Source organism: Tachysurus vachellii, chromosome 8, assembly GCF_030014155.1.
Source record: "Tachysurus vachellii isolate PV-2020 chromosome 8, HZAU_Pvac_v1, whole genome shotgun sequence".
In the NCBI taxonomy this organism is placed as follows: Eukaryota; Metazoa; Chordata; class Actinopteri; order Siluriformes; family Bagridae; genus Tachysurus; species Tachysurus vachellii.
The window spans coordinates 7,552,261-7,578,992 of record NC_083467.1 but is presented as its reverse complement, the minus strand read 5'-3'; the positions used below and the strand labels follow the sequence as shown (position 1 = coordinate 7,578,992).

The window sequence follows — 26,732 nt, the reverse complement described above, 5'->3', positions numbered from 1 at the left end:
TTGGCAACATAGTGTTTCTGGTGATTCTGAAACACTGAAATTTGAAGCAAATATACAATATGGCTAAAACCATGTGGAAACCTGACATCCGTACCCTCAAAGAATGACTCTGTAGCATTAAGATTTCCCTTCTTAGATTGGAACTAAAAGGTCCAAACCTGTTCCAGCATGACAAAGCACCTGTGCAAAAATGGAGCTTCATAAAGAAATGGTTTAGCAATGTGGAAGAAGTGGAAGAACTCGAGTGTCCTGCACAGGGCTCTGACCTCCACCCCACTGAACACCTTTGGGACGAACTGAAATGCTGACTATGCACCGGGCCTCATTGCTCAAAATCAATACCCGAGTTCACTAATACTCTTGTAGCTAAATGGGCACAAATCACTGCAATCTACATAAAAAAAAACAGCCTAAAGACTTCCCAGAAGAGTGGAAGCTGTCATGGGGGAACAAAATTTTACTTTTGGTCATATATGAAAGTCTCTATACACAGTGGAAATGAACACTTTTAAGCAAAATGTTTTGCAAAATGTGTGCTTAGTGTATACTATATATAATGTATATTACTTTCAGATAGATTTTAAGTTTCTAAAAAAAAAAAAATATCTTGTTCATGGCTGGATCAGGAAGCTGTCACAAGGTTGCAATAGACTTTAACAGGACACATGGCAACCAGGTCACACACGACACTGCTGCCAAACTGAGATTTGGCAGTTTGGCAGCAAAGTTGGGAGCAACGACTCCATGTGTGTTCTGCTGAGTGTTTATTTTCCCAATGCATTGAGACTTTTGGTACACCCTGTATTATAATTCAGGACTATCTGAATTTGGATCATGTAGAAACAGTGCACTGCATAGATCACTCACATATAGATCAAGAGCTTCAGTTAATGTTTACATCAAACATTGGAATCAGAAAGAAATATGATCTCAGTGACTTGATCTTTGACATGGTTATTTTTGCCAGACATTAAGGTCTGATTATTTTAGAAACTGCTCATCTGCAGTTTACGCAATGGTGTGAAACCCCCCCAGAAAACCCCTAATCATAAAGTGAGACTGCAGAGTTCTTCTGGCGGAAATGCTTTGATGAGAAAGGCCAGAGGAGAATGGCTTGATTGGTTCAAGCTTACAGGAAGGCTGTAGTAACTCAAATAACCACCATTTACAAATATGATGAGCAGAAAAGCATTTCAATATGTATAACTTATCAAACCTTGGTGGATGGGCAGAAGTCTATCACATTAAGATCCAAAACAGGAAACAGGATGCTGAGGCTAAATAGGGATGAGATTCACTTGAAACTGTTAGAGTGAAGACTGAAGGGGGAAGAACCAAAACATTGTCTTGTACCATATGGAGGCAAAATAACTAAACTATCCATTTCTTATAGACTCATTACTCACTCATTCATTTTCTACCGCTTATCCAAACTACCTCGGGTCACGGGGAGCCTGTGCCTATCTCAGGCGTCATCGGGCATCAAGGCAGGATACACCCTGGACGGAGTGCCAACCCATCACAGGGCACACACACACTCTCATTCACTCACTCAATCACACACTACAGACAATTTTCCAGAGATGCCAATCAACCTACCATGCATGTCTTTGGACCGGGGGAGGAAACTGGAGTACCCGGAGGAAACCCCCGAGGCACAAAACCGGAGTACCCGGAGGAAACCCCCGAGGCACAAGGAGAACATGCAAACTCCACACACACAAGGCGGAGGCGGGAATCGAACCCCCAACCCTGGAGGTGTGAGGCGAACGTGCTAACCACTAAACCACCGTGCCCCCCATAGACATAGGCTTTTCATAACACCTACTGTTTCAGATCTGAAATTTAGTTAATATAATTGATTGAAGTCATGTTTAAAAAGTGGCAAAACCTTTTCTGTGCATACTTGGTTAAAAATATTTAGACAAAAATATGTACAACTACTCAGTAATTTATTTTAAGCTTTAACACCACGACTGAATGTACTTATAATATTTACTAATAAAAAGTAAAGTTGATTTAAATCCGCAAAAACAGGTGAAACCAAATACGTTCTCTTTCACGTCGTCTATATGTTAGAAGTGCAGTAAGATACCCCACAGAGGGGAAAATAAGCACACACTCAAATCCAAAGAGCACAAATAAACAAATGTTAAAGTGGACGCCGAGTTAAAAATTACTCATTACTTTGTAATAAATAAACAACTTCACTTTTCAGTTTTCCCTTTCTGTCTTGTGATAAGTACTATGAGTAACAATCTTGTCTGATGCTTCGTTCTGAATTTGAGTATGCTTACATAATATTTTACATACCGCATGCTTTGTGTTCTGGTGATATGTGACTGATGATATGATTAGAAACAAGTCTACTTCGTACTTGTATAACTGCAAATAAGTACAGGATGCAATTTTTATTTGTTGACCATTTGATGTGTAAATGCTGAGGTTCATGATCGAGACAGTCCTAAACAAAAATGTTCAAAAAATCTAAAAACTATATAAAACAAGTAATGAATAGTAGATTAAAGTTCTGGAAATCAATGAGTGTAAATATGAAATAAGCTGAACCTGCTTCTGGTGTGTGTGTGTTTGTGTGTGTGTTTGCAAAGGGGTGAGGTAGTGTAAACTCAGTGGGTGGGTATCTCTTCTCTGCGGTTGCAGAGGGTGTGGTATCTCTCTTCGGGCAGTGCATACATGGACATAGCCTGCTTAAACTCGCTCAGAGGACAGTAGACATCACTACAGCCAGGGATCTTCTGATCCTTTGAGGCACAGGAGAAAAGATTTAGCATTATAAACAATGCATTATATCATTCTATCACCCACACAGTCGCAGTGTCACAGGTCTTACCTGACCGATGTAGGATATTTTGACATAATGCTGCTTGTTCTGCCGGTGTTGGTACAGCTCAAGTGTGATGTCAGCAGCATACGGAGGCCATCTCATATCAAACACACCCAATGCCATCAGGCACGGCATTAGCGTAGTATCGTGTACAGAGTACAGAAACAGCTTCCTTGTACCGGAAATGTAGATAAAAATGCTCATAAAAAAACAACACTCAAGGGCTAAAGCATCTCACAGGATGTTTATCAGTAAGTAAAACAAGGAACAGGAAGGATTTACTGCAGTCTGTCAACATTCTCTCAGAGTACTTAGTTATCAGCAAGCATTTTTAAAAAACATCTCAAAATCCACTTTTCTAATGTTGTTATGAATACATTTTACGCTTTGTTCACACATACTGTACGGCGATTTTATTGCTACAAGTCACCTGTCGCTGTACTATGAAGTCACCAGTAGGTGTAAGATCTACTGGCTACCATAGTAATGTTTCTCAGTGATTTGTAGAACTAGCATGCCACTTAAAGACAAATCGGTTTTGTGCTGCTGTAGTGTCAGTTTATTCAGAAATACCTGTTGGTGTGACTACTTTTTAAAATAACCTACAGTGTGTACGCTTTCGAGTAATCAAAATACTCACCTGTCTGAATCTGGGGTATTACCCTGAACCTTCTTCTCCATGTTAGTGAGAAGAGTGTGAAGCACCGGACCCACACACAACTGTAGACTCTCCCTGAATAGAAACAAAACCACACAATTTTAGTACAGAATGTTTTCCGTTTCAAAAATATAGAACTCTTCCTATTCAGCAACTGTGACTTAGAGTGTATATACTGTATAAAGGTAGTCCAAAAAGTCAGGTACCAAGTAGCACAAGGAAGAATGACAGACAGACAGACAAGGGAAGAGACAGACGAGGGATGGGACATACAAGGGACAGATAAGGGAAGGGACAGACAAAGGACAGGACAGACAAGGGATAGATAAGGGAAGGGACATACAAGGGACAGACAATGGAAGGGACAGACAAAGGACAGGACAGACAAGGGACTGACAAGGGACAGACAAAGGACGGGACAGACAAGGGACAGACAAGGGAAGGGACAGACAAGGGAAGGGAAGGGAAGGGAAAGGACAGACAAGGGAAGGGAAAGGGAAAGGGAAAGGGAAGGGAAGCGAAAGGGAAAGGGAAAGGGAAGGGAAAGGGAAAGGGCAGACAAGGGCAGACAAGGGCAGACAAGGGCAGACAAGGGCAGACAAGGGCAGACAAGGGAAGGGAAGGGCAGACAAGGGAAGGGAAGGGAAGAGAAGAGAAGAGAAGAGAAGAGAAGAGAAGAGAAGAGAAGAGAAGAGAAGAGAAGAGAAGAGAAGAGAAGAGAAGAGAAGAGAAGAGAAGAGAAGAGAAGAGAAGAGAAAAGAAGAGAAGAGAAGAGAAGAGAAGAGAAGAGAAGAGAAGAGAAGAGAAGAGAAAGGCTGTAGTGCACTGGTTCCTGACACCCTGTACTGCACTTTGATTGGTGTTCAAAATGTACAAAAGCCATAAGCCACATGCTTAAGTAGCTTAGCTGAAATATGCCCTCTAGAGTGACTCACCTGTTACTGGGCTCATAGATGTGCCAGATCATATCTATAGCTCTCTGCTCTACTTTAGCTCTCCAGCTCTCCAGAGCTGCAGGGGACGGTAGTCTGTGAGTCTAAAAGGAGAAACAAAATGAAGATTTCTGGCCTAATACTGATGGTATTTCTAAGCCTAGTCATGTAAAGCCCATTAAAGCTTTGATGGGAAAATGATCAAGTTTTGGATACATTACATTTACACCTACAGTGAGTGCTAATGAGAAGACAGTAAACATGTATGTTTGCTGTGTTATCAGATTCTGATTTAATAAAGGTTAAATAAAATGCTGCTCCAACCTCTCTGGCCACCATATCATCTCTTATGAGGATGAAGTCAAGATGCTGATGAGGCTTGACCCCCAACACGCTCTGAATGCTCCGTAGATCAGAAGCGATATCAGGCAACGTGGATGATTCTGCCCAACGAGACCTGCGGGCCAGAAAACACCACTAACGGTAACCATTTCAAAATGCTTTTTAACACAACTAATGTCATTTGATTCACCTGCAGGACTCTGATCTCAAGGTCATTGGGTCTGCTGAGGAGAATATCCAACTATTTAACCGGACCGATGTGTATTTGCACGTTTTTGCTAATGTGTGTGCAGCATGTAGCAATTTGACATGAAATTTGTTTTCCGTGTTCGTCAAAGTCTGGTTTCATATTTACCTGATGCATGACTATTCCTATGGATCGTTGATATGTTTTTAAAAAAAAAACCAAAAAAAAAAAAAAAACGATTCAAACCTGTTTGCTTATTTGGATACTACAGTGACGTCATGGCAATAGCAAATATTAAGTAAGGCTCTGTATCACCTGTCACCGTGTATTTCTATCCAATGTAATCAGCATGTGCTCTGTACAGTGGCTGATGTTCTAATGGGCCCACAGTGATGACATCATATTGACATGATGCATAGCATTTTTTTTAATTTGTGTAATCAGTAATTAAAAATACGAATTCAAAAACAGTTATTGGCCTTTGAATGATTATTGTAGTAATCTTCCACAGAAATGTCAGTGGTATCTTGGTAACACTAATTCATCTAAGTTCATCTTGTATATCTCACCCGCTGAGCATCTTGAGAAGTTTGCATCCATGGTAGTTTGGGTATAGGATCTCTTTTTTTGCTTCTTCTGTGAGGATGGGTACAGTTTCTTGAAAAGAAAAAAAAAAAAAGAAAAAAAAACATAAAAGAGGTAAAATATGCTCTGATTTAGCCTCAACATATACCACACACACACACGCACACACACAGTGTGTTTGTCTTTACCAGTTTGTTGTTGCTGGAACAAGCCCGCTACCAGACACTTGGCTGACTCGATGGTGCGGACGATGTTGGTTGACCGGATGCTGCAGAAGTACAGACTCAAGCTTAACACACACATCGGCAGCGAGCAGTGTTGATTGTACAGAGGTTGGATACTAGTGAAAGGGAATTAGAAATGGACTCACTAAACTTCTTTACTGTTGAAGTTTGGGCTAAGGAAGGTCATGTCCTGAATGTACCTCCTCCTCAGCCTTAGTCCGAGATCATACAGCTGTTGCATGCCCAGTGTGGTCAGCTGACCTGGGTATGTGCCACCCTAATAAACAGGAGATCTGAGGTCAATGTCATGGACTGACTAGATGGCAAGAATAAAAACACCGAAATCTGCAGGTCAGAGTAAGAGGGAAAAAAAAAAAACAAGACATGTGGACTCTTTTATATTTATACAACTGAGCAATTGAGGGTTAAGGGCCTTGCTCAGGACCCCAGCAGTGGCAGTTTGGTGGACCTGGGGTTCGAACCCATGACCTTCCGATCAGTAGTCCAACACCTTAACCACTGAGCCACCACAACCCAGATTTATAAAACCTGACATTGTTTAAAACTTTAATTTCACACCTTTCACCAAAATAATCGCTCTAAATATAAGAAAAACAACAATTTATATTAACAGGCAAAAGCAATTTGTTTTGTTTTACTTCTGCCAAAATTTTGACCCAAAAAGAACATGTCTACACAGGACCTTCGATGGAACATTATCTGTAAATCTTTCTTCTTCAAATATTCTCCACTCTGGTTAACAACACCGCTCTCTTTGTGTGTAAGTGCGAATCATGAAAGCAACCTTCGACACTAAATGCTAGGTGACATATCCACAACATGTACATGTACACTGACCGCCAGTGTTTTAGCTCTGTAGCTTTCCTCCACAGGAGAAGGTGGTCTTGGGCCTCCCTGTAGGTCTGTAACTACATAATCAATCTTGGTGTGATCTGGAACCTGCAGAAGGTCAGGAACCCAGTGTGCCTTAAAAGATCAACAAGACAAAATATAAGCAGATAAAACCGACTCTATATCTTTGCTCCAGTTATCCAATAAAAAATCTCTCTCTCTCTCTCTCGTTTTCTTTTTACAGTAAAACTCACCTCCAAAACATCTGGTATAGATTTCAGTGGTGTTCTTGCACCATGTCTAAACAACACCTGAACAAGTTTCAGCTCATGCTGAGATGAGGACTGTTCGGAACTAGGAGTCAAATCCAAGTTTGCCTGTTCAGGCTCAGTGTTTTTCCGCTGCGCCCAGAACACTGCAGAGCCGAGAATCGCTGTTGTCATAGCGCCCACGCGAGCCAACATGGTGTCGTACCTTTCAGGGGGGAGAGAAAGAGTGAGAGAGAGAGAATTAGAATGAATCTGTCACTTTGTCTTTGCATAAGATCTGGTCCACTTTTGTGTAAAACATTTAGAAATTCAGTGGGTTGTACAGAATATCAGAAGTATCAGATCTAGAGCTGCTCTTAGAGCTTTGGTCAGACCTAACATCAGATCATACACTTCCCGAACAATTCCAAGTGATTGAAATACATTTCAGTTCAAGTTATTTTTATTTAATAGTCACAGTCACAGACAAGAACCACTTACTCATTCATTTTCTACCGCTTATCCGAACTACCTCGGGTCACGGGTAGCCTGTGCCTATCTCAGGCGTCATCGGGCATCAAGGCAGGATACACCCTGGACGGAGTGCCAACCCATCACAGGGCACACACACACACACACACACTCTCATTCACTCACGCAATCACACACTACGGACAATTTTCCAGAGATGCCAATCAACCTACCATGCATGTCTTTGGACCGGGGGAGGAAACCGGAGTACCCGGAGGAAACCCCCGAGGCACGGGGAGAACATGCAAACTCCACACACACAAGGTGGAGGTGGGAATTGAACCTCCAACCCTGGAGGTGTGAGGCAAAGGTGCTAAACACTAAGCCACCGTGCCCCCCAGACAAGAACCAAATACTGCATAATAATCCAACGATTATCCATACATAAAACAACCACACTGACATTACTAAGTAGTTTAACTTAAATATTAATGACAATATTGCTGTGAATTAATGAGAACATCCTCTACTCTCACACCAATTAACTTTGTCCTCTTTTAACACATCCATACATCTCCTCTTTGTCCTTCCTCTTGACCTCTTACCTGGCAGCTCCTTTTCCAACATCCTTCTACCAATATAACCATCTCCCTTCTCTGTACATGTCGAAACCATCTCAATCTAACCTCTCTGACCTTGTCCCCAAAACAGCCAACCTGAGCTGTCACACTGATGTGCTAATCCCTAATCCTGTCCATCCTTGTCACTCCTACAGAAAACCTCAACATCTCCATCAACAGATGCCATCTCCGCTACCTCCATCTCTGCCTCATGTGTTTTCCTCACTGCTACAGTCTCTAATCCATACAGCAGAGCTGTTCTCACTACTGTCTTCTGCACCTTTCCTTTGATTCTTTCTAACATTCTTCTGTCACACAACACTCCTGAAACTTTTCTCCACCCACTCCAACCCGCCTGCACTCGCCGTTGATTCATGCTGTTGGTGCCAATTTCTGACCATCTCTAGGTTTCAGCAGAAATCCAGATTCATGCCAGGCTATGTTTCCCCCTGTTCACCTGTCCAGTGTTAGCGAGTCTGTGCCCACGGCAGAATCTGCTTTCTGTTTTTTTTTTTCATTCCAACACTCCTCCAGACCAAACTAACACAGCTCTCTGTTCCTAGCTCTATCTGTCAGTGGATCACCAGCTTTCTGACAGATAGGCAGCAGCCTGTGAGACTGAGGGAAATTTATGTCAAACAGCCGCTCCACCAACACTGGCGCCCCTCAAGGTTGTGTTCTCTCCTCACTGCTCTTCTCCCTGTACACCAACGACTGCACCTCTAATGACAGTACAGTCAAACTCCTTAAGTTTGCGGACGACACTACAGTCATCGGCCTGTACAACAAAGGATGCATCAGACATCAGAAGACTACAGAGAACAGTTCGGACTTCTGAGTGGATTATTGGTGATCCCCTGCCCACCCTTCAAGAACTGTATATATGAGGAAAATCCAAGACATCCGCTTTTTATCATTTATCATCTGGCCAGCGCTACAGAGTCCCAAATACCAGCACAACCAAGCACAAGAACAGTTTCCTCCCCCAGGAAATCTACCTCATGAACAGTTGTATGTTCCCCCATTACACAATGCCATTGTGCAATAATCTTACGTTTACTTGTTACCACCTCCATCCATACCACCACATCCGTGCATCTCATTCGATTCTGTTCCATTCGGTCAAGTATAGCACAACTGTACGTACAATTTATTACTTTTTCAATTTATTTTTTTCTGCTTTTCTACACACAATACTACAGCGTGATTATGTGAGTTAATGTATCCTTTTGTCAGGTCTGGCCAGTCTCCACTGACCTCTAGCATCAACAATGTGTTTCTGTCCACAGAACTGATGCTCACTGGATGGTTGTTTTAAAATCCTAGGAGATCAGCCGTTATAGAAATACTCACATTTTTCTCCATTTTGATGGCACACTGAATTTAAAATGTAATTCATAGAATAAACAATAATGCAGCACAATATTTGTGTTTGTTGTTTGTGTTAAGTGTGAAACTGATGAAAAAGGTACACTGCAGACACAGTGCATTCAAATTCATCTGGGTGTTGCTGCAGCCAATATTCAAACCTCTGAAGTCTTGCAATGCAAACTACTCTTCTAGAAGCTGAGACACACGCCATGTTTCCCCGAAGTAGCCAGACTCGAGCGCCACAGACAGCAGATTAATCTATTAATGTATTTTTGACTGGAGTTGTTAGGTTCTACAGATCTATAGCTATGCATATAAAAGTATTTGATGTATTAATGACTGTAACAATCATTCAGTCAGAGCCAAAAGCATCATCCATATCATTAGGGGAATCTTGACTGCCCCAAAAACAGTGCAACCTTTATTCCACTCCGCTGTCTTCCTCCACATTGTGGAGAGAAAAAAAAAAACACAACTAAAAGCCCATGCTTTTCAACCAATAGCTCATTTGCATCTTTTTAGTTTGCTATGTGTTGCATCTCAGGAAAAAATCATGCATTTTCTTTGCATTTTTTTCCGTTTTATTTTTTACATTTTAATTTAAAATGTAAACATGATGTTAACATGGTATCTTTGATTTAACTGCAAAGTGTCCTTGGGAGGCTTGATCCAAGACAAAAACATACGAATGTGTAGCCTTGCTGCCTCAAAGCTCCAGGATCCAGAGCTGAGGTCTGTAAATGTCTGTGTGACATTTCTGTGCATGTTCTCCACCATGTCCAAATAAGTTTCCTCCCAACTCCCAGAAAACATGCCAACATGCACAGATAAATATAAACTACCCCAAGGTGTGAAAGAGTGTACTGTATATAAATGTGTGTGTGTGTGTGTGTGTGTGTGTGTGTGTGTGTGTGTGTGTGTGTGTGTGTGTTTGTGTGTGTGTGTGTATGATGTCCAGCAATAGACTGTTATTAGTTGACTGGTACTAGTATGGTTACTATATAAAATAGACTGGCATTAGTATTGTTACTAAAAGTGAAAGAAAGCTTTTTATTATTATGGAGCAAGTCAGAGAACTCGGCTCAGCTCACCAACAAGAGCCGACTCTTTTGACTCCTAAATGATTCCTTGGGTAAACTGTTCAATCAAATAGTACTATAACCTTTAAAAAAGAAAACTATAACCATAAATAATGTGCTTGTTATGAAATTTATATAAATGTAGACAAAGCAATGTGTTACCTATTTGCTTCGTAAAAATAAATAAATAAATAAATAAATAAATAAATAAACATCTTTTCATTAGTATTAAATAGCTTTTCTAAAATGCTGTGCCAAGATTCACTCGACCAAATTAGATAAATAAGAGAACATCCATGAGGAATAGAGATTTTTTTTTTTCAGGATTAAATGTTTACAGCTCTTTAGATATGTGAGTCGACTCATTTACGAATGACACATCTTATGGTTCAGCACTGTTCGGTTTGCGACACCGGATGTTAAGAAACGATACAAAATCCGGCAGGTCGTTAGCAAACTAGCATTAGTCTCCTCATAGTAAAGACTAAAGGAACAATATAAAGCATTACAGTTACACTTAATCTGAATTGTTTCCCTTGTCTTTAAGAACGTTGAAGTTGAGCTGAAGTTATTCCTTAGCGATTTATCATCTTATTCCTGCGTTATTGTGCGGTTAGCTGTGTCCATGACAACGCACACTACCTGACCGTGCTCAAACAAATACATGTTTTGTACTAAAATGTTGATTAAAACAATCAGGTTAATCATTTTACTCACTAATTCACAGGTGTCCGGTTAGATATCTAACGTTGCATTCATTCCTGCTGGCAAACTTTCGGTATTTTGAAAATACAGGTGCCGGCTATGAGAGCAATGTCTTCTGGGTTTTGTAGTTCAATTGTCATTACATTCTCACGTGGAGCAGGTATAAAAGACTCCAATTCCCATAGAACGTGCATCGAAGTCGCTGTGTTGACATATTACCGCATTGACCACCATATAAGAGCAAAGGAATTTAGTTGCAAGGATTACACTTAAAATCCCAGCATGCACTTGTGGTCTCCTCTGTCATCTCCTTAGTGAAAGAAACGTTTAATTACTTACTGCTTAATTAATATGCATTGATTGTGACTGTACTTTTATATATTAAAATAACTCATGTTACAACTCATGTAACATAGTCATGATGGTGCAATAACTTGATGTCTTGATGTCACACACAAACACACAGTGGCAGTATGGTGGTGCTGTACAGGGTTTCTTCCTGTGTCAAGTATTGCACGTTTTGCCCATATGTTTGCAAAACGTCAGCCCTGATACGGCTGAATTTGAATGACCATATTGTAACACAGACATAAAAACTGATTGTGCAATTATTATTTTTTTTTAAGATAATTTCTAAATCCAGAATTGTGTTATGTAGTGACATCCTCAGAATCAGAAACAGAATCAGCTGTGCCAAGTGTGCACAGACTCACTACGTAACAGAGTTCTGCATTTAGAAATCATCTTTAAAAAAAAAAAAATTACACTGTGGATTTCATCATCACTGTTTTATTTGGTCAATAATAATATTAATAATAATAATAATTCATTCATTCATCTTCTACCGCTTATCCAAACTACCTCGGGTCACGGGGAGCCTGTGCCTATCTCAGGCGTCATAGGGCATCAAGGCAGGATACACCCTGGACGGAGTGCCAACCCATCGCAGGGTACACACACACACTCTCATTCACTCACGCAATCACACACTACGGACAATTTTCCAGAGATGCCAATCAACCTACCGTGCATGTCTTTGGACCGGGGGAGGAAACCGGAGTACCCGGAGGAAACCCCCGAGGCACGGGGAGAACATGCAAACTTCACACACACACAAGGCGGAGGCGGGAATCGAACCTCCAACCCTGGAGGTGTGAGGCGAACGTGCTAACCACTAAGCCACTCAATGGGATTATTCCTTATAAAATAAAGGATAAATAAATAAATATCTCAAGATAGACTTTGCAATATAGAATTAAGACAAGGATGTCCTTGTCAACAATACTAACAATAGGGTGGTGTGATGAGTTAATTATATTCCTCTAAAGTCTCTTTAAAGTGGTTTCTTTCTCTTATACCATAGCTGTATGTTAACGATTACAGTTTTTATTAAAACTGTTAAAACAGTATTTATGATGTAACAGCCGTAAATTAATTTGTTCACCAGCCTCTCTGTTTCCTTTATCTTGAAGCTATTAAGAAATAAACGTTTGTAACTGTTCCCCATGTTATTTTCCCTTTTTTTCTGTGTTTTTTCTATAGACATGGTAGGGTATTAGAGCACATGCATTCATTTAAACCTGTGAATTGCATTGGTTTACATTTATTTATATTGTACATTGTGTGTTTATATTGTACGTTAATTTATATTTACTAGTTTATCTAGATATTAGTAATCTTAACCTTTCTGTAAAAAAAAAACAAATCCACATGACAAAGAATCCAAATAACAGAATTGTAATAATGTACATTTAAACACCACAACCTTTATTTAAATAGGCTTTTTATTGAAAGAGAATAGAAGGTCACAGTGAGGTGTAGATGAGTGATGAATGACTAAATAATTTGAAATGTTGTGTCATCTGAAAAGCAATAAAAGTAATGAAGATATTGATTTATGTACATAATACATTAATAAACTGTCACTCACACCATGTGTCAATTAAATCAACATAAAACATTATGTTATCTTCTTGATTGCACTGCAAAGGTGTTCATTGTGATAGTACATGGTCATTCCCAATCTGGGTTTACATAAGGCTGTAGAAATCCTCTCAGATTCTACACACAATCACATTTGTTTTCATGTGATCACGACTTAATGTTCTTGCAATCTCGACATAACAAAGGTTTTTGCCTCATTATCATGATTTATATAAGTTCTTTTATCCTGATCTCGACACAGCAAGCTGTTTTCTCGTGACCACGACTTAATTTTCTCGTGATCTCGACATGAGCTGTTTTCTGTGATCACGATCTAAATTTCTCGTGATCTCGACAGAACGTTTTCTCATGACGTAATCATATTGTGAGGAAAATCTCCAGACTTGCCAAAGTTTTTGGTTTATGATGTCATTTAAACAGAATTTTTCAAACATCATTCTGCAGCAATACAGACGTCCATCTCACTCAAGCTGGCTGGCAATGAAACTGACTACAGGGTCGCTATATTGTCTTCGACGATAAAGTTGCAGACCTGACAGCCTCCTTCTTATGTGGAAATTGTCAATCACTGACAGACAGAGAGCTGTTTTAGTTTCAGCCTCTAATCAAAATAAAAGTGAATGCGATCATCCATGATGCGTTCACGAGATCACCAGAAAATTATGTTCTGAACACAAAAAAAAATACTTTTGTTATGTAGAGATCCCAAGAAACTTGAGCCGTGATCATGAATAAGAAAATAAGAAAGAAAAGAATTAATATTGCATGGCCTCTTAGGACTTAGTTATATTACACATGCACTTAATATGTTTAAAATGATCTTAAACCCTGGTTTCCGATAGCATTTCTATCGTATCATCTAAAATACAAAGAGAAGCTGTTTCAGTTGGCCTTTGTATGTAACAACTGCAGGATTAATGTACAATGTTGAAATTGATTCACTATTTGTCAGACTGACAAACATGTTATTATTTTCTATCTGTAATTCACAAAGAAAGCTATATATTAAGACAGGCATCAGTACTGTTTTTTGTCTGTTAAACCTTTTGTGATGCATATGAGGCTTTATTCAAATGTGCTTTCATGATCATCTTGAGTAATGCACATTTCTGATCTAATATCTAATACGTGCGCTAGATTATTAAATGTTTGAAATTTTAAAGTTTGATTGTACTATTCAGTTAAGGCACAAATAATCTTCCAGGTTTTGAGAGTTGAAGGAGCAAAAACTATGACCAAGCGTGAGTCCTTGATTTGGTCTAAGTTTCACCTGTCAGCTTGCCCAAGTTTGTCATGCTACACACACAGTTTTTATGATGAGTCTCTTTGGCATTCACAGTAACACAACACTCAATTCTTCTAAATAAGTGTTTGACACTCGTACACAAGGGATTGAGGTCCTTTTTCACAGTCTTGACCTGATTGAAGTGTTGTTTTGGCTTATAAGGATGGAGCTCTTTGGATAAACTCTCACATTGCTTGACTTACTGTATGTGCAATATTAACCAGTGATGTTTCGTGTAATGTGTTCAGAACGATGAAGCGGTTATTCTCTCGGGTTAACATTTTTCACAGACAGTGTTGTATTCTGCGAAAAAATTTATCTATTGTATTTTAAAATAATTTCATAAATGGTCTCAGTGTTATTTCACACGTGCAAATCACCAATCCATTCCTCGCTTATTTTACTTTCCCATACATTCTCTGTACAACTTAAATTACTCTGTCATATTCCCACTTCTAATACTATACAGCAGTTTCAGTGAAACCAAATAAAGTGCTCTGATACAGATTCTCTGTTTTTCCTGATCTCTGTCTTTCTTATTATTGTCTACATCTAATAGCCTTTTAAGGGACCCCTATGTAAAAAAAAAAAACCCTAAAGTCTAAAAATCTTAACTCATCTCATTGCTAATACTAATAACAAAGAATTTCAGCACATACAAAAAAATCTAAAAATGCTTGGTTATTTTTCCAATTTTTTGGTGTCTGGCGGCTGGGATGAGAATTGGTTGATGATAAGCAATCAAGGTCTAGTAGATTGATGATGAAGAGCGAAGTGCCTGAAGATTCGTTTGATAGAATTTTCAAGTGCGCTCGTTGAGAGCAGCAACCAGAAAAGGATTGAAGTAAAAAAAAAAAAAACAGTTGCAGCTGAAAGAAATGTAAGTGTTTGTTCACAGATGTCCACCACTCACGATTTCTAAATGTCCATGGATGAGATAATGTTATTCATTTGAGAATAATATTCAGTTGAAATAACAGTTTACTCAAACTGTGAAGTCTTAAAATGTTCCAGAATTCTGGTTTCAGTGTACATAATTTGGTATTTATAGACCAGCAATGTAGTTATTTTACCCCAATTTCCCACCAGGATGAATTAAATCTTATCTTCTGTATCATTAAAAATCACCTTGTTTGTTAGTCCGTATTGCATTCGGTCTCAAATTGGTTTATTGTTGCCCAGAATTTTTTAGAATATACACATGACATTAAACGACATGGTCAAAATTGTTATATGGACACCTGATAGTCACACCTGTATGTGCTTGTTGATTCCAGATGTAGTTTCTCTCAATACAGTTAAAATAACCTGCACTCATGTGGTGATTTGTGTTCATAATGCTACAGTATACAAAGGCATTTTAGATGAACGTGTGCTCCCACATGAATGGCAATAATGTGAAAACGGTTTACATATGGGTGTGATAATCAGATGTCTATATACATATGGCCATGTAGTGTAATCTCAAATCTGGTTACACCCCAATCACACTGCTAGGTCAGGCCGCGTTTTGCTGCTACTGGAGCCACTGGTCTTACTGAAGCTACGTTTGTCTCTGAAAAAGCTACCATTGGACATTGGTGTGGAAGGAGCACTGGGTAGCACTTCAGCAGGCCTGTTTCCGCAAGATACAATGGTAGGCCGATGGTCATAGTTCATTCTTAAGAAATCCTCCCCTGCCACCAGGTCATCATGACTGCGCTGGCAGTGCTGCTCAGTGGCCAGGTTGGCTGAGTTCTGCTGGTGGGCCAAGCGGTTGGTGAATGGTTGGTAGCCAGAATGGATGGAATGAACATGGTGATGTACATCTCCAGGTGATGGTGATCCTCTTCCTGATGCTAAGCACTGATTAAAATCTGGAGGTGGAGTGCAGTTCTTGGCAAGATGCGACTGGGAGCTGCTTGGAAAGTTGGGGGTCATAGGTGCATTCACAGCTTTGCTGCTTTTGCAGTTGGTTTCTGTGTTGATGTTATCGGCACGTCTTTCAACATACTTACGGAAGCAGCTCTTGCACTGCTTCCAGCCAAGGTAATAAAGCTCCAAAACGCTGAGGAATAGCGAGACGGCTGCCACGACCAGCATGAACACAATGAATACGTTCTTCTCCGTAGGACGAGACATATAGCAGTTGACTTTGTTAGGACATGGTAAAGTGTTACATTGGTACAACGACTCCAAAAAGATACCATACATCATATATTGGACCACAATGAAGGTCACTTCCATGACCGAGCGAATCAGGATGCTCAATACATAGGTCTGCAGCAGAGCACCTTTCAGATGAATCTTGGTTGGTGCTTCAGAAGCCCTCTCCTTCTGCTCCAGGTACTCCTTTTCACCACTTCCTGGTTCCGCTCTTCCATCACCTGTCTCATGCTTCTCCTGCTCTTGCCGCCGGCGTTTCTCTTCCATGCGTACAGTATGCATGGCATGGCCCATGTAGATAAGTGAAGGTGTGGAGACAAAGACGATCTGGAGCACCCAATAACGGATGTGGGCAATGGGGAAGGCGCGATCATAACAGACGTTGGTGCAACCGGGCTGCTGGGTGTCACACATGAAGTCAGACTGCTCATCACCCCAAGACGACTCGGCTGCTGTACCCAGGACCAGGATACGGAAAATAAAAAGGATGGTGAGCCACACTTTCCCGACAGAGGTGGAGTGCTCCTGAACCTCTTCCAGGAAGTTTCCAAGAAGACTCCAGTCCCCCATGGTTCCTCAGAGTCAACACTTCTGCTCCCTCTGACAGCCTCTGGGAGAAAATAAAAAAAAATGTAGCTCTGTTTAATATCTTTAATGAGCATTTACTGCATGGAGTCAGGGAAGCAGGACTAGAGCAAGATTTGAACTGGCATGTATTATTTGTAATTCTTTTACATTTCATTCATTCTGCAGGTGGCACTAATACTCCATTGTTTTACCATTTATCTTTGGATTCTGTACTCTGTGAGAAAAAATGTACAGATACCTTTTTGTTTTATTTTGCACTGTACATATAATGGAAACAGACGCTTAAATGTTTAATGGCTCTAAGGTTATTGAACCTTTAAGTTCATTTAACATTGAACATTTAACACCTTATTACAGTATGTGTGTTTGTTGTGTATATATTAAATACATATTAATAAATGTATATATCACTAAATCTAATCAGTATGGCCAATAATCTTTACCCAACTTTTTTTTTTTACACATAGCACATTTGTATAACTTCAGCTGCTGCCATCTGTCAGTCCCCAGTAAGCCCATCATGTAGATATGTTGTGCATGTATGTTAAGTGTGTTATTAAGAGGATAAATGTTTCTAATCCTGGCATGCCTCTCCTTAGTTTCATGGTCAGTTTGGATAAACTGCTGCCTGAGTCACCTCAGACTTGCTCATTGGGGATAAATACATATACATACATACACACACACTGTGAACTATATATATTTTGAATTTTTATTATATTAATTCTTTATATTACTCCTTATGTTTATCTTCTGTCCTATGTTTATGTTCTGTAAAGCTGCTTTGAGACAATGTCCATTGTAAAAAGCGCTATACAAATAAACTTGAATTGAAACTTGAATTGATAACGGCTGGCTTGTGTGGCCTTGGCATGACCGGGCACGGTACGATGATGCCAGGGGCATAGGAATTGGCCTTCTGCATGACTGATCTAAACCCTAGAGAGGATGATCATTTTAGACAACACTGCAGCTATCCTGTACCACCTGACCTATTGTGTTTTTATTTTTAATTTGAGATTCATTTGAGTTTGCACATACCAAATCTATAATTAGTATCTTACCACAAAAAAATGAAACAAGCGTTCCATGGTCTAGTGTAAATATATTTGTTTTATGAATGAGTGCATGAAAACGAAATCTTTTTGCCTGTAATGTCTGGTAAACTGGGTGAGTCACATATCTGTTGAGACAGAATTTATATGCTGAGACAGCTGTGTAGCATATAAATTCTCATTTATTGTCTTTTTTTTTCCTAAAAGAGTAAATCTTTACGTAATTACATTTTGTGAGAAATCAAAACAAAATAAGGAAAAAGACCAATGTCTAGTGTTCTTGGATGTTGCGAGTTTTTCTTATAAAAAAAAATACTGAAAGCTATTAAATAAAGACTATCATAAAAGACATTACGCAACAATTATCATTAAGATTAATGTAATAGAACTTTCTGTAAAAGTTCTGCCAAACTTCATTTTTGGGACCTAATCTGCTGGCTATGCATTCTGCCTCCAATTATCTCAACTGGGCTTAGGTAAAAAAAAAAAAAAAAAAAAAAGGATTGTCACTATATAGTCAGCGCACATAAAATGATGTAATAATCTAAAATATTTTCTCCCTTATCTGTGACACAAATCATAGTTACAGTGAAAACAATGGCAAGCCAATTTTTTTCTCCTTAAACTAACCTGACCCTTGAAATGACATATTCATTTTGAGTTGACTTTTAAGATAAAAGGGTAAAGTTGCACAACTCTGTTTTTCTTTTGGGCAGAGCTCATTTCCTAGCCAGAAAAATGTTAACTGAAATAGATGTTTAAGTAAGATCCATTGAATCAACCGAATACTGCATTTTATTGTTTTTCTGTGGTATCTTTGAAAATCTACTGTATGATTATTATTCCCATTTGGAAATACGAGCACTTATGCTGCATACTATATGTATATGCATTCCTATGTTTATACTGTATGTGTGATGCGGTGCACATACTTTAATGAATACTTTAATCTGTCACTTCGGTTCCATCCTGCACTAAAACTTTACCTTGCTTTAGCTAAGACCAAATATGGAGTCAACTTATAGAGGCTCTTTTATATATTTGTACTGCAGTGACATGTCAAAACAGTCTGGATCATTAAGACGCTTAACCTGATCAATGACCAACACAAAGTGCAGCTGAGTAATCTTACAAGTATGTTGCTTGTTTGCACATGTAAAAGACGTATTATCCTGAACCTGATAACAATGAGCTAAGAAGACTGATGAATGTTAAGATGAAATGAACGTTTCCTAAGTCACAAATCTCTGGAAAATTGTCCGAAGTGTGTGATTGCATGAGTGAATGAGAGTGTGTGTGTGCCCTGTGATGGGTTGGCACTCCGTCCAGGGTGTATCCTGCCTTGATGCCCGATGATGCCTGAGATAGGCACAGGCTCCCCGTGACCCGAGGTAGTTCGGATAAAAGGTAGAAAATGAGTGAGTGAGTGAGTGAGTGAGTTACAACTGTATTTGTCCTAACAGGCTCTCTGTAATAGGGCAGTATACAGTAATTGGGAGAAATGTACCACATTCATGCAGTTGACTCCAAGATATCAATCCAGGGGCGCCACTAGCAATTTTGGGCCCTATGAAAGAAAATGAGTCTAGTACTGTTACTACCAATTAAAATTATCTCTAGAAGCCCCAAAAGTGCATGGGCCCTTAGAATCATCCTAACTTTTCCTCCCTTAGTGGTGCCCCTGCATCAATCCTTCAGCCTTAATTAAGGCATTGTATCAATGCCATATAAAACAGTAGGTGTAAACCACAAGGATCTGCAGAACAATGCTATCTGATATATCTCTGACATACAGCACCAATTTATGAAAGAAGGAATTTCCTTAATATCAGAATTAATGTCCAGTGCTGATGTACTTTACAAGCTTTATGGCACAGGGCCCAGCAGTAAAATAATGGCAGATGGCACTAAAATTGCTTGAAAGCAACTAAAAGCACACTAGGTTCTAAAATGCACCACTTTATTGGAAGTCAGGTTTAATGATTGAAACTTTATGTGAAAAAAGGGTCTTTATTACTTATACAGGGTTTATTAATCTTAATCATGGTGTTCTTATCATTAATAATACAAAACAAAGACAGGGAGTTACTAAATAACTGTTAATCATGTTATTTCAGTAGAGGGACAAAAAAAAACAGCTAAACATGTTTAAGATTTTGGTGATTAAGGTTTTGTTTAATCATTCATTACTTGTAGGTATTGTTTGTTAAAGTCATTAAAGTGATAGCTCTGCTGATGACAATTTCTAATTTACCTCAGAGAACAGCCATGATTTTTTATTTTTTCATTTATTGTTTCAACTTTTCTTTTCTTTTCTTTTCTTTTCTTTTCTTTGTTAAGACATTGCACTAGAACTTTTTAAAATCTTAAATAGATTTTGGATATTAATTTATGACTGTATGATACATTGCTATCTATAAAAATGAACAAAAGTTCACAGCAGAGCTAAAAACAGTAGCCATTTGCAAAATCATGCATTTTTTTCTCAGAGCATTCTTTGCCAACAAAATCTGGCAGGCCCAAAGTTTTCCGCGGGTTAAAGGTAGGTTAGAAGTCATTTGTATTGTAATATATTCTAGATTTGATTTTTAACTACAACTACAACTACAGACTTTTTCAGCTTTTTTTTTAAATGAAACTATTTAAGCAGATGTCATGGACTCTGGATTACAAGTCCAGTGCCTATGTACTTAGTATGTCGCAGGACATATGAGTTCATCTTAATGTGGCGATTGAGGCGGTGAATAAACCATACGCAGCAATAGCAGATATGCACTGTGGGAGTTTTCAAGGGTCACACTTTCACCCACAGACATTCTAGATGGTCTGGAACACTACTGTAGGTTAAATGGATATGATGGAACATAATCTCTAACTTACAGTGCAACATCTCCATCATGACAAGTGGTTCAGCATTTAGATCATATTCAAAATAATTCCCAATATTTCTATAGCGTGTGTGGGGTGTAAAGTTTATGAAATAACAGACAGAGTCCTGATCCAGCGCAAAACTATGTATACAATATCCTGATGAATGTTTGCATTGATTTTATCCATTTTAAGACGTTCTGTTTTTTATACTGAGTTCTCATTAAAACCTTCTATTTGAAATGCAGTCTGAAAAACTTTGATTGTTTACCCGGGATTCTCTAACAACAAACTAGTGAACTTCCTCTTAAAGCATTCAACTGAATGAATCATGAAGGCCATTATGATGGCTCAGGGTCTGGTGGAGTTTAACAAAGTCAAGTGTGTGTGTGTGTGTGTAAGTGTGTGTTTGCATGCATGTGTGTATGTGCTGCCAGTGGCCTTGGTGGGAACAGAATGTTAGACACTTAGAAAACAGCAATGCGACGGAAATATCCATCTGATTCATTGCCGTTTCAGTCTCCGTCTTTCCCTCTCCTTTTTCCCCACTTCTCTCTCGTTTTTATTTTTTACATCTTCCTTTTCTTCTTTTCTTAGGAAGCAATTTTAAACAATATGATTTCCTCTAGACTAGCTCTCACAGGAGTCACAGTGTGAAAGGATAACCGGCTCTCTTTCCTTGTTTCCCATAAAGTGTATGTATGGGTGAGTGAGTGGGTGAGTGAGAGTTAGTGAGTGAGTGAGTGAGTGAAAAAAGAGAGAGAGAAGTTATTGAGAGGATATAGAGGGTCACTTGATCAAGTCATTTTTTATCATGCCAAGACAATGCACCTGACATTCCACCAGACAGCTGAACCTTATCACCAGACATTTATGAGATGTTGTAGGCAAGGGTGACCAAACATGCTGGTTTCTCCCAAACATGAACAATAAGAGGGCAAGACACATACACACACACTGCTAGTTGAACAATGAAAACAGCAAACACACACATTTTTGTACAGTGACCTAAGGGGAAGGGAAGACTGTTTACATCATCTAATTAGATGCTTTAATGATCATTTGATAAAATCAGGCTCTGTTTGTAGAATATTAAGCTTAAAAGGAAGAGAGATAATCAGGACTGTTTGTGTGGACATTAGATGATGACTGAATAGATCCTGTCTTGTGATTTTTTTTGATCAGCATTCTCCAGATTGTTTTTTTACTCATCAGGATGTAAAAGTGGAAACAAGTGCTTCTATTTATACTCATGATAAAACATGATGAACTTTGTTATCTTAATGAGTGACTGATTGAGTGTATGTGTTTTTGTTTATAACTGTAAGTCACGTAGTTAGGCTTAACCTGATGGTAAATGATGATGACAGTACATTAAGCCTTTTATGGATGTAATGTAGGCACTAAAATTAGATGTGTAATGCCCTGTATATGCACATGTGATGCAGGATAATACAATGAGCGGTAGGTAATGCACAGTATGTGACGTATAAAGAAGCTGTGCTGGAAACATTTGTAAAGCCATATTTTAAATCATTGACTCTTGGCTTTGGAAATCTTCAGCCCACCACAGAAGACAAGATTTTATCTATTGTATATTATAAATTGCACTGTATATGGTTTTCTAGTTAACTGCACAATGTTTTTAAAGCTTGACCATAACATTAGATTTTAAGCTTTATAAGGATTTAAGAATATGATTGTGAAAGGAAAACAGTGTCTATCAAATATTTTCATCATAACCAGGATGTCATGTCTTGTTATATATTTGAAAGAGACACAAGTAGACTTATGCAATACTGAATTGCTCAATATCTTAAAAATTGACACTTATGACTAAGTGTCAGTCTTAACCTGGATGAATCTTTGAACATACTCTGTTCTCTATGAATATATCACTGTCAAGTCGTAGTAATAACAAAAATAAACTTAAGAATAACATACCACCTTATACCCTCCCCCAGTTAAGTGAACTGCGAAAGTTCTGGTAACGCTCTGTGAAGGTGCCAGGCTGTGTTGGCATGTGCTGCCTTGCTGGTTTTCCTCAAAGCACTGATGTTGCCGTGGGCACGCTGATGCTGAAGCCATAAGAGGTTCTGTAGCGTCCACACATGGCCTCTACCTCTACCAGCTAAGGATAAATATTTACAATAGCCCAATCCGTCAAACCAGAGACCAGTGACGACCAGTGTCGCACCATCGACTGCCATCACACTTACTTAGCATGAGGAAGTTTGAATTGTATCAAGGTGAAGGTCTGATGCTGAAGGCACTGATCTGGGCTGAGCATACATCTGTATAAACCACATCTATTCCTTAAGCAGCATATTCAATAGCACTATCAGCCTTGCTGTGCTGCTTGGGGATTATTTCAAACAGCTTTGAGTAAGAGAGAATCAGTAACGTGAACTTTGACAGCTGTAGGAAGGCACTGAGCTTATTCTATATCCATAAATAACTCTCTGTTACTGGATACCACACACCATCACGACTTCCAGCTGGAGCATAAACCTGTGAGTAAAGATGGTTTCAAACTTGAACCTGCACATGGTGGTGATATACAGTAGACTGAAAAAAGACAGTAGTCAGAATGATTCATTCTGTTCTCTATATTTTTTTTTGTCAGTGTCTCGGACGAGGATGAAAAGCTAAGACTGCTAAGACCTGAGAGTGATATAGACCACCATCACCCCACACATTTATTTTTGAATTTAAAAAAATAAATAAACAGATGTCATCGTTGCTTGACACATAGATAGCCTGGTAGCTGTCCTCACAACAGTTAAAGGACAATCCAGTTGTGCTTGTGAGGTTACTAAGTGAATAATGTGTTACCTTAAAAGGCGGTTCAGCCATGCTCTCCGCTTACACTGAACACAGATCTACAGTACAGTTAAAGAGACTCCCTCAAACTATGATACACTAGTGAACATGTACAGCATTCCCAATCATTGCACAGAGACATTGCTTTTACAGATTAGTATATTGCTTATACTCTGCCATTTAAATCAGTTCATCTGTATATGTATATGTATAATATGTATATATATATATATATATATATCTATATATATATATATATATATATAGATATAGATAGATAGATAGATAGATAGATAGATAGATAGATAGATAGATAGCTAGATCGATAGATAGATATATATATATTTATATAGATAGATAGATAGATAGATAGATAGATAGATAGATAGATAGATAGATAGATAGATATGTGTGTATATTTTCTTTATTTATTATTCATTTTTTTTGTTTCATCTGAAGACATACACAAAAAACTTTCAGCGTTTTCACATGGCATATCTTTAACATTTAATCTATTTAATATTTAACTTAGTTTTGCAACAGTGAAAGACAGAATCCTATATTTCTGTGATCTTCCTATTATAAATATAATACCAGACACTAATATTGCTCAGTCAGTCCACTCAGACGTATGTTTTCTACAAACATTTAAACATTATTCAATTATGGAGGACTTTAGCACATATTCAGCTTCCACTTCTTGAAGTAAACACATTTACACACACAGATTTTAGACTACTTTTAAAAGAGAGTCTTTAATCTCAATTGTCTTAGTGTCTACCACAATAACTGACCATGCCCGGGCCCCCTGTGATGTTGCCGTTAGAGCAATTAAAAAAAATTAATGGATTAAAGCTACATAAACTAAGAGGACAGACTGTGAATATTAGCACTAGAGTGTGATAGGAAGTGGTTTATGCTCTTTGTACACAAAAAGCAAACTTTGGTAATCCACTGTGTACACTCTTATGATGGATTGCCATTGACAAGAAAAATAGAGAGACGGGAGACGTGTGCCGACTGACTCAAGTAATCTTCAGTTGCAGCTGTTGTCCTGGGTCATGTAGAATCTTATATATATTATATATATAATTATATATATATATATATATATATATATATATATATATATATATATATATATATATATATATATATATATATATATAATTATATATATAATTATATATATATAAATTTTATAACACCACAAAATGTAACTTGTAGTATAACAGCTTGTAGTATTTGTTACAAACTTAACTTTTCACTTCAGCTTGTTAGTGTAGACAGTTTTGTTACTGTCAATGTTATTAACAAAATTTGCACCATTTAACTTGGCTTGAATCTTCACACATGTATGTATCTTCATCATATGTCATTATCATTCTCTGGTGCTAATTTTAGGTTGTTATGTATGTTAAAGTCATACTTAGATAAATCAAATTTATGTAGTGCAGGTTTATACCAGTGTCATAAACCAGTCCAGGATGTCACGGAAATGGCGAAAACACATATTATTATTATTTACACTTATTCTTGAGATATGGTTTGTTTACAAAGTTTTATTTTCCACAAAGCGGTGACATATTAATAAACACATAGGATTTTATTTTGCTTTTAGAGGATAAGGTTTTAATCTCTGATCTTTATCCAGCGACTTTTCCTATCTGCTCTATTCACTCTAATGTGTGTTCAGGAAAAAGCAGTGAGCATTTGATATACACAACTTCAAAGACTTAAAGAAGAGTTCATCATTACCTGTCCCACAGTCTCTATAAAACAGTGGAGTGTGTGTGAGAGCAGCTCAGCTTTCTTGCTCTTGATTCCCGCGGATGAGAATGAAAGTCCTTATCCTGCTGCTCCGGGGTACTTGGGGTTCTGGCCCTGATGGTGCGACGATGGACAATGATGCACTCTGTAAAGATCTGCAGATATGTATGGTGATGATAAGCTGCTTCTGCTGCACTGAAGCTGGTGACACGCTCTGTTAGAGTTATGAAAATGAGGGCATGAGTGGGGCAAACAGAGAAATACTGGGCCATCTCTGGGAGTGTTTCCTATCGCCCCCAACCACCACCCCCTCCAGGACATACACAAGCACACACACGTCCTCCTCCCTCTTCTCTTCCTCCCTCACTTGCCCTGCTCTTCACTTGCTGGCACATTATTTTGGTGAGAAGAATACCAGAGTGTAAGAAAAGGAAGTGAGATTGTATTAGAACACAATGGGTGTTCGACTCAGTCTACTTGTAAAGTTTTAGTGCTTCTGGTCTGCACTGTTGTACATGTGCCTTAGTGGGATTACATGTGTGTGTGTGTGTGTGTGTGTGTTTCTGTGTGTGATTAAAAGTGTATATATGTAATCTGTTATTCAATCATTACCTTACTTAAATATGCATACCAACAAATTTATTATTGTGTGTGAAATATTTAATAATGTATACATTATTTATTTATTTAATTTAGAGAGAGTATAGAATGAATGCAATGTCTAGTATAACTTAAATGTGAAGTATAAAATGCTTTTTAAACCTTTCATGAACATGATGCTGTTTCATTGTATTCCGTATGAAGTTATCTGTTACCAATAACTTCAGTGTGTCTCATCGATCTACACCCCATTTTCTGTTTCTCTTATTTTCACAATTCTTCATTCCCTTCGGTGGCATGCAGCTGATATCTGCAGGTCTTATATAATAGAAATTATTTTCGTTCATTTCCACCTTGCTGTAGGGTGAGAGCATGCATGCTATACTAGAGGGAGAGACAGAGAGTGTGTCGGTGTGTGTGTCGGTGTGTGATGACATGCATTTATATTTGTAATGTTCACATTTTTGTTTTGATTCCACCTTGCTGTAGGGTGTCTGCTGTGTGTGCATATGGGTGTGAGATTGGACCTTTTTTG

At 38.5% G+C, this 26,732-nt stretch overlaps 2 protein-coding genes across 2 annotated transcripts; both read right to left on the bottom strand.

Moving 5' to 3' along the window:
• Positions 1-1,935: 1,935 nt before the first annotated feature.
• On the bottom strand, positions 1,936-11,261 carry acp6 (acid phosphatase 6, lysophosphatidic). Its single transcript, XM_060876013.1, has 11 exons — positions 11,132-11,261; positions 6,880-7,099; positions 6,632-6,760; positions 5,920-6,050; positions 5,738-5,817; positions 5,534-5,621; positions 4,760-4,892; positions 4,439-4,539; positions 3,486-3,578; positions 2,852-3,017; positions 1,936-2,762 (listed from the first exon to the last, which is right to left on the bottom strand). The coding sequence occupies exons 2-11, from the start codon at positions 7,087-7,089 to the stop codon at positions 2,628-2,630; spliced, it is 1,266 nt and encodes a 421-aa protein (XP_060731996.1). The 5' UTR covers positions 7,090-7,099; positions 11,132-11,261; the 3' UTR covers positions 1,936-2,627.
• Positions 11,262-12,901: 1,640 nt separating this feature from the next.
• On the bottom strand, positions 12,902-26,081 carry gja5a (gap junction protein, alpha 5a). Its single transcript, XM_060876014.1, has 2 exons — positions 25,586-26,081; positions 12,902-17,103 (listed from the first exon to the last, which is right to left on the bottom strand). Exon 2 carries the CDS (start codon positions 17,061-17,063, stop codon positions 15,834-15,836), a length of 1,230 nt encoding a protein of 409 aa, XP_060731997.1. The 5' UTR covers positions 17,064-17,103; positions 25,586-26,081; the 3' UTR covers positions 12,902-15,833.
• Positions 26,082-26,732: the final 651 nt, after the last annotated feature.

What these genes read in the sequence shown, in the direction of transcription:
- gja5a (XM_060876014.1), bottom strand. Translation starts at nt 17,063, where the DNA reads ATGGGGGACTGGAGTCTTCTTGGAAACTTCCTGGAAGAGGTTCAGGAG.
- acp6 (XM_060876013.1), bottom strand. Translation starts at nt 7,089, where the DNA reads ATGTTGGCTCGCGTGGGCGCTATGACAACAGCGATTCTCGGCTCTGCA. An exon ending in GTTCCAGCAACAACAAACTG is followed by an intron (nt 5,622 to 5,737) that starts GTAAAGACAAAC and finishes TTTCTTTTCAAG; the next exon opens with AAACTGTACCCATCCTCACA. An exon ending in ATGATATGGTGGCCAGAGAG is followed by an intron (nt 4,540 to 4,759) that starts GTTGGAGCAGCA and finishes TTCTCCTTTTAG; the next exon opens with ACTCACAGACTACCGTCCCC.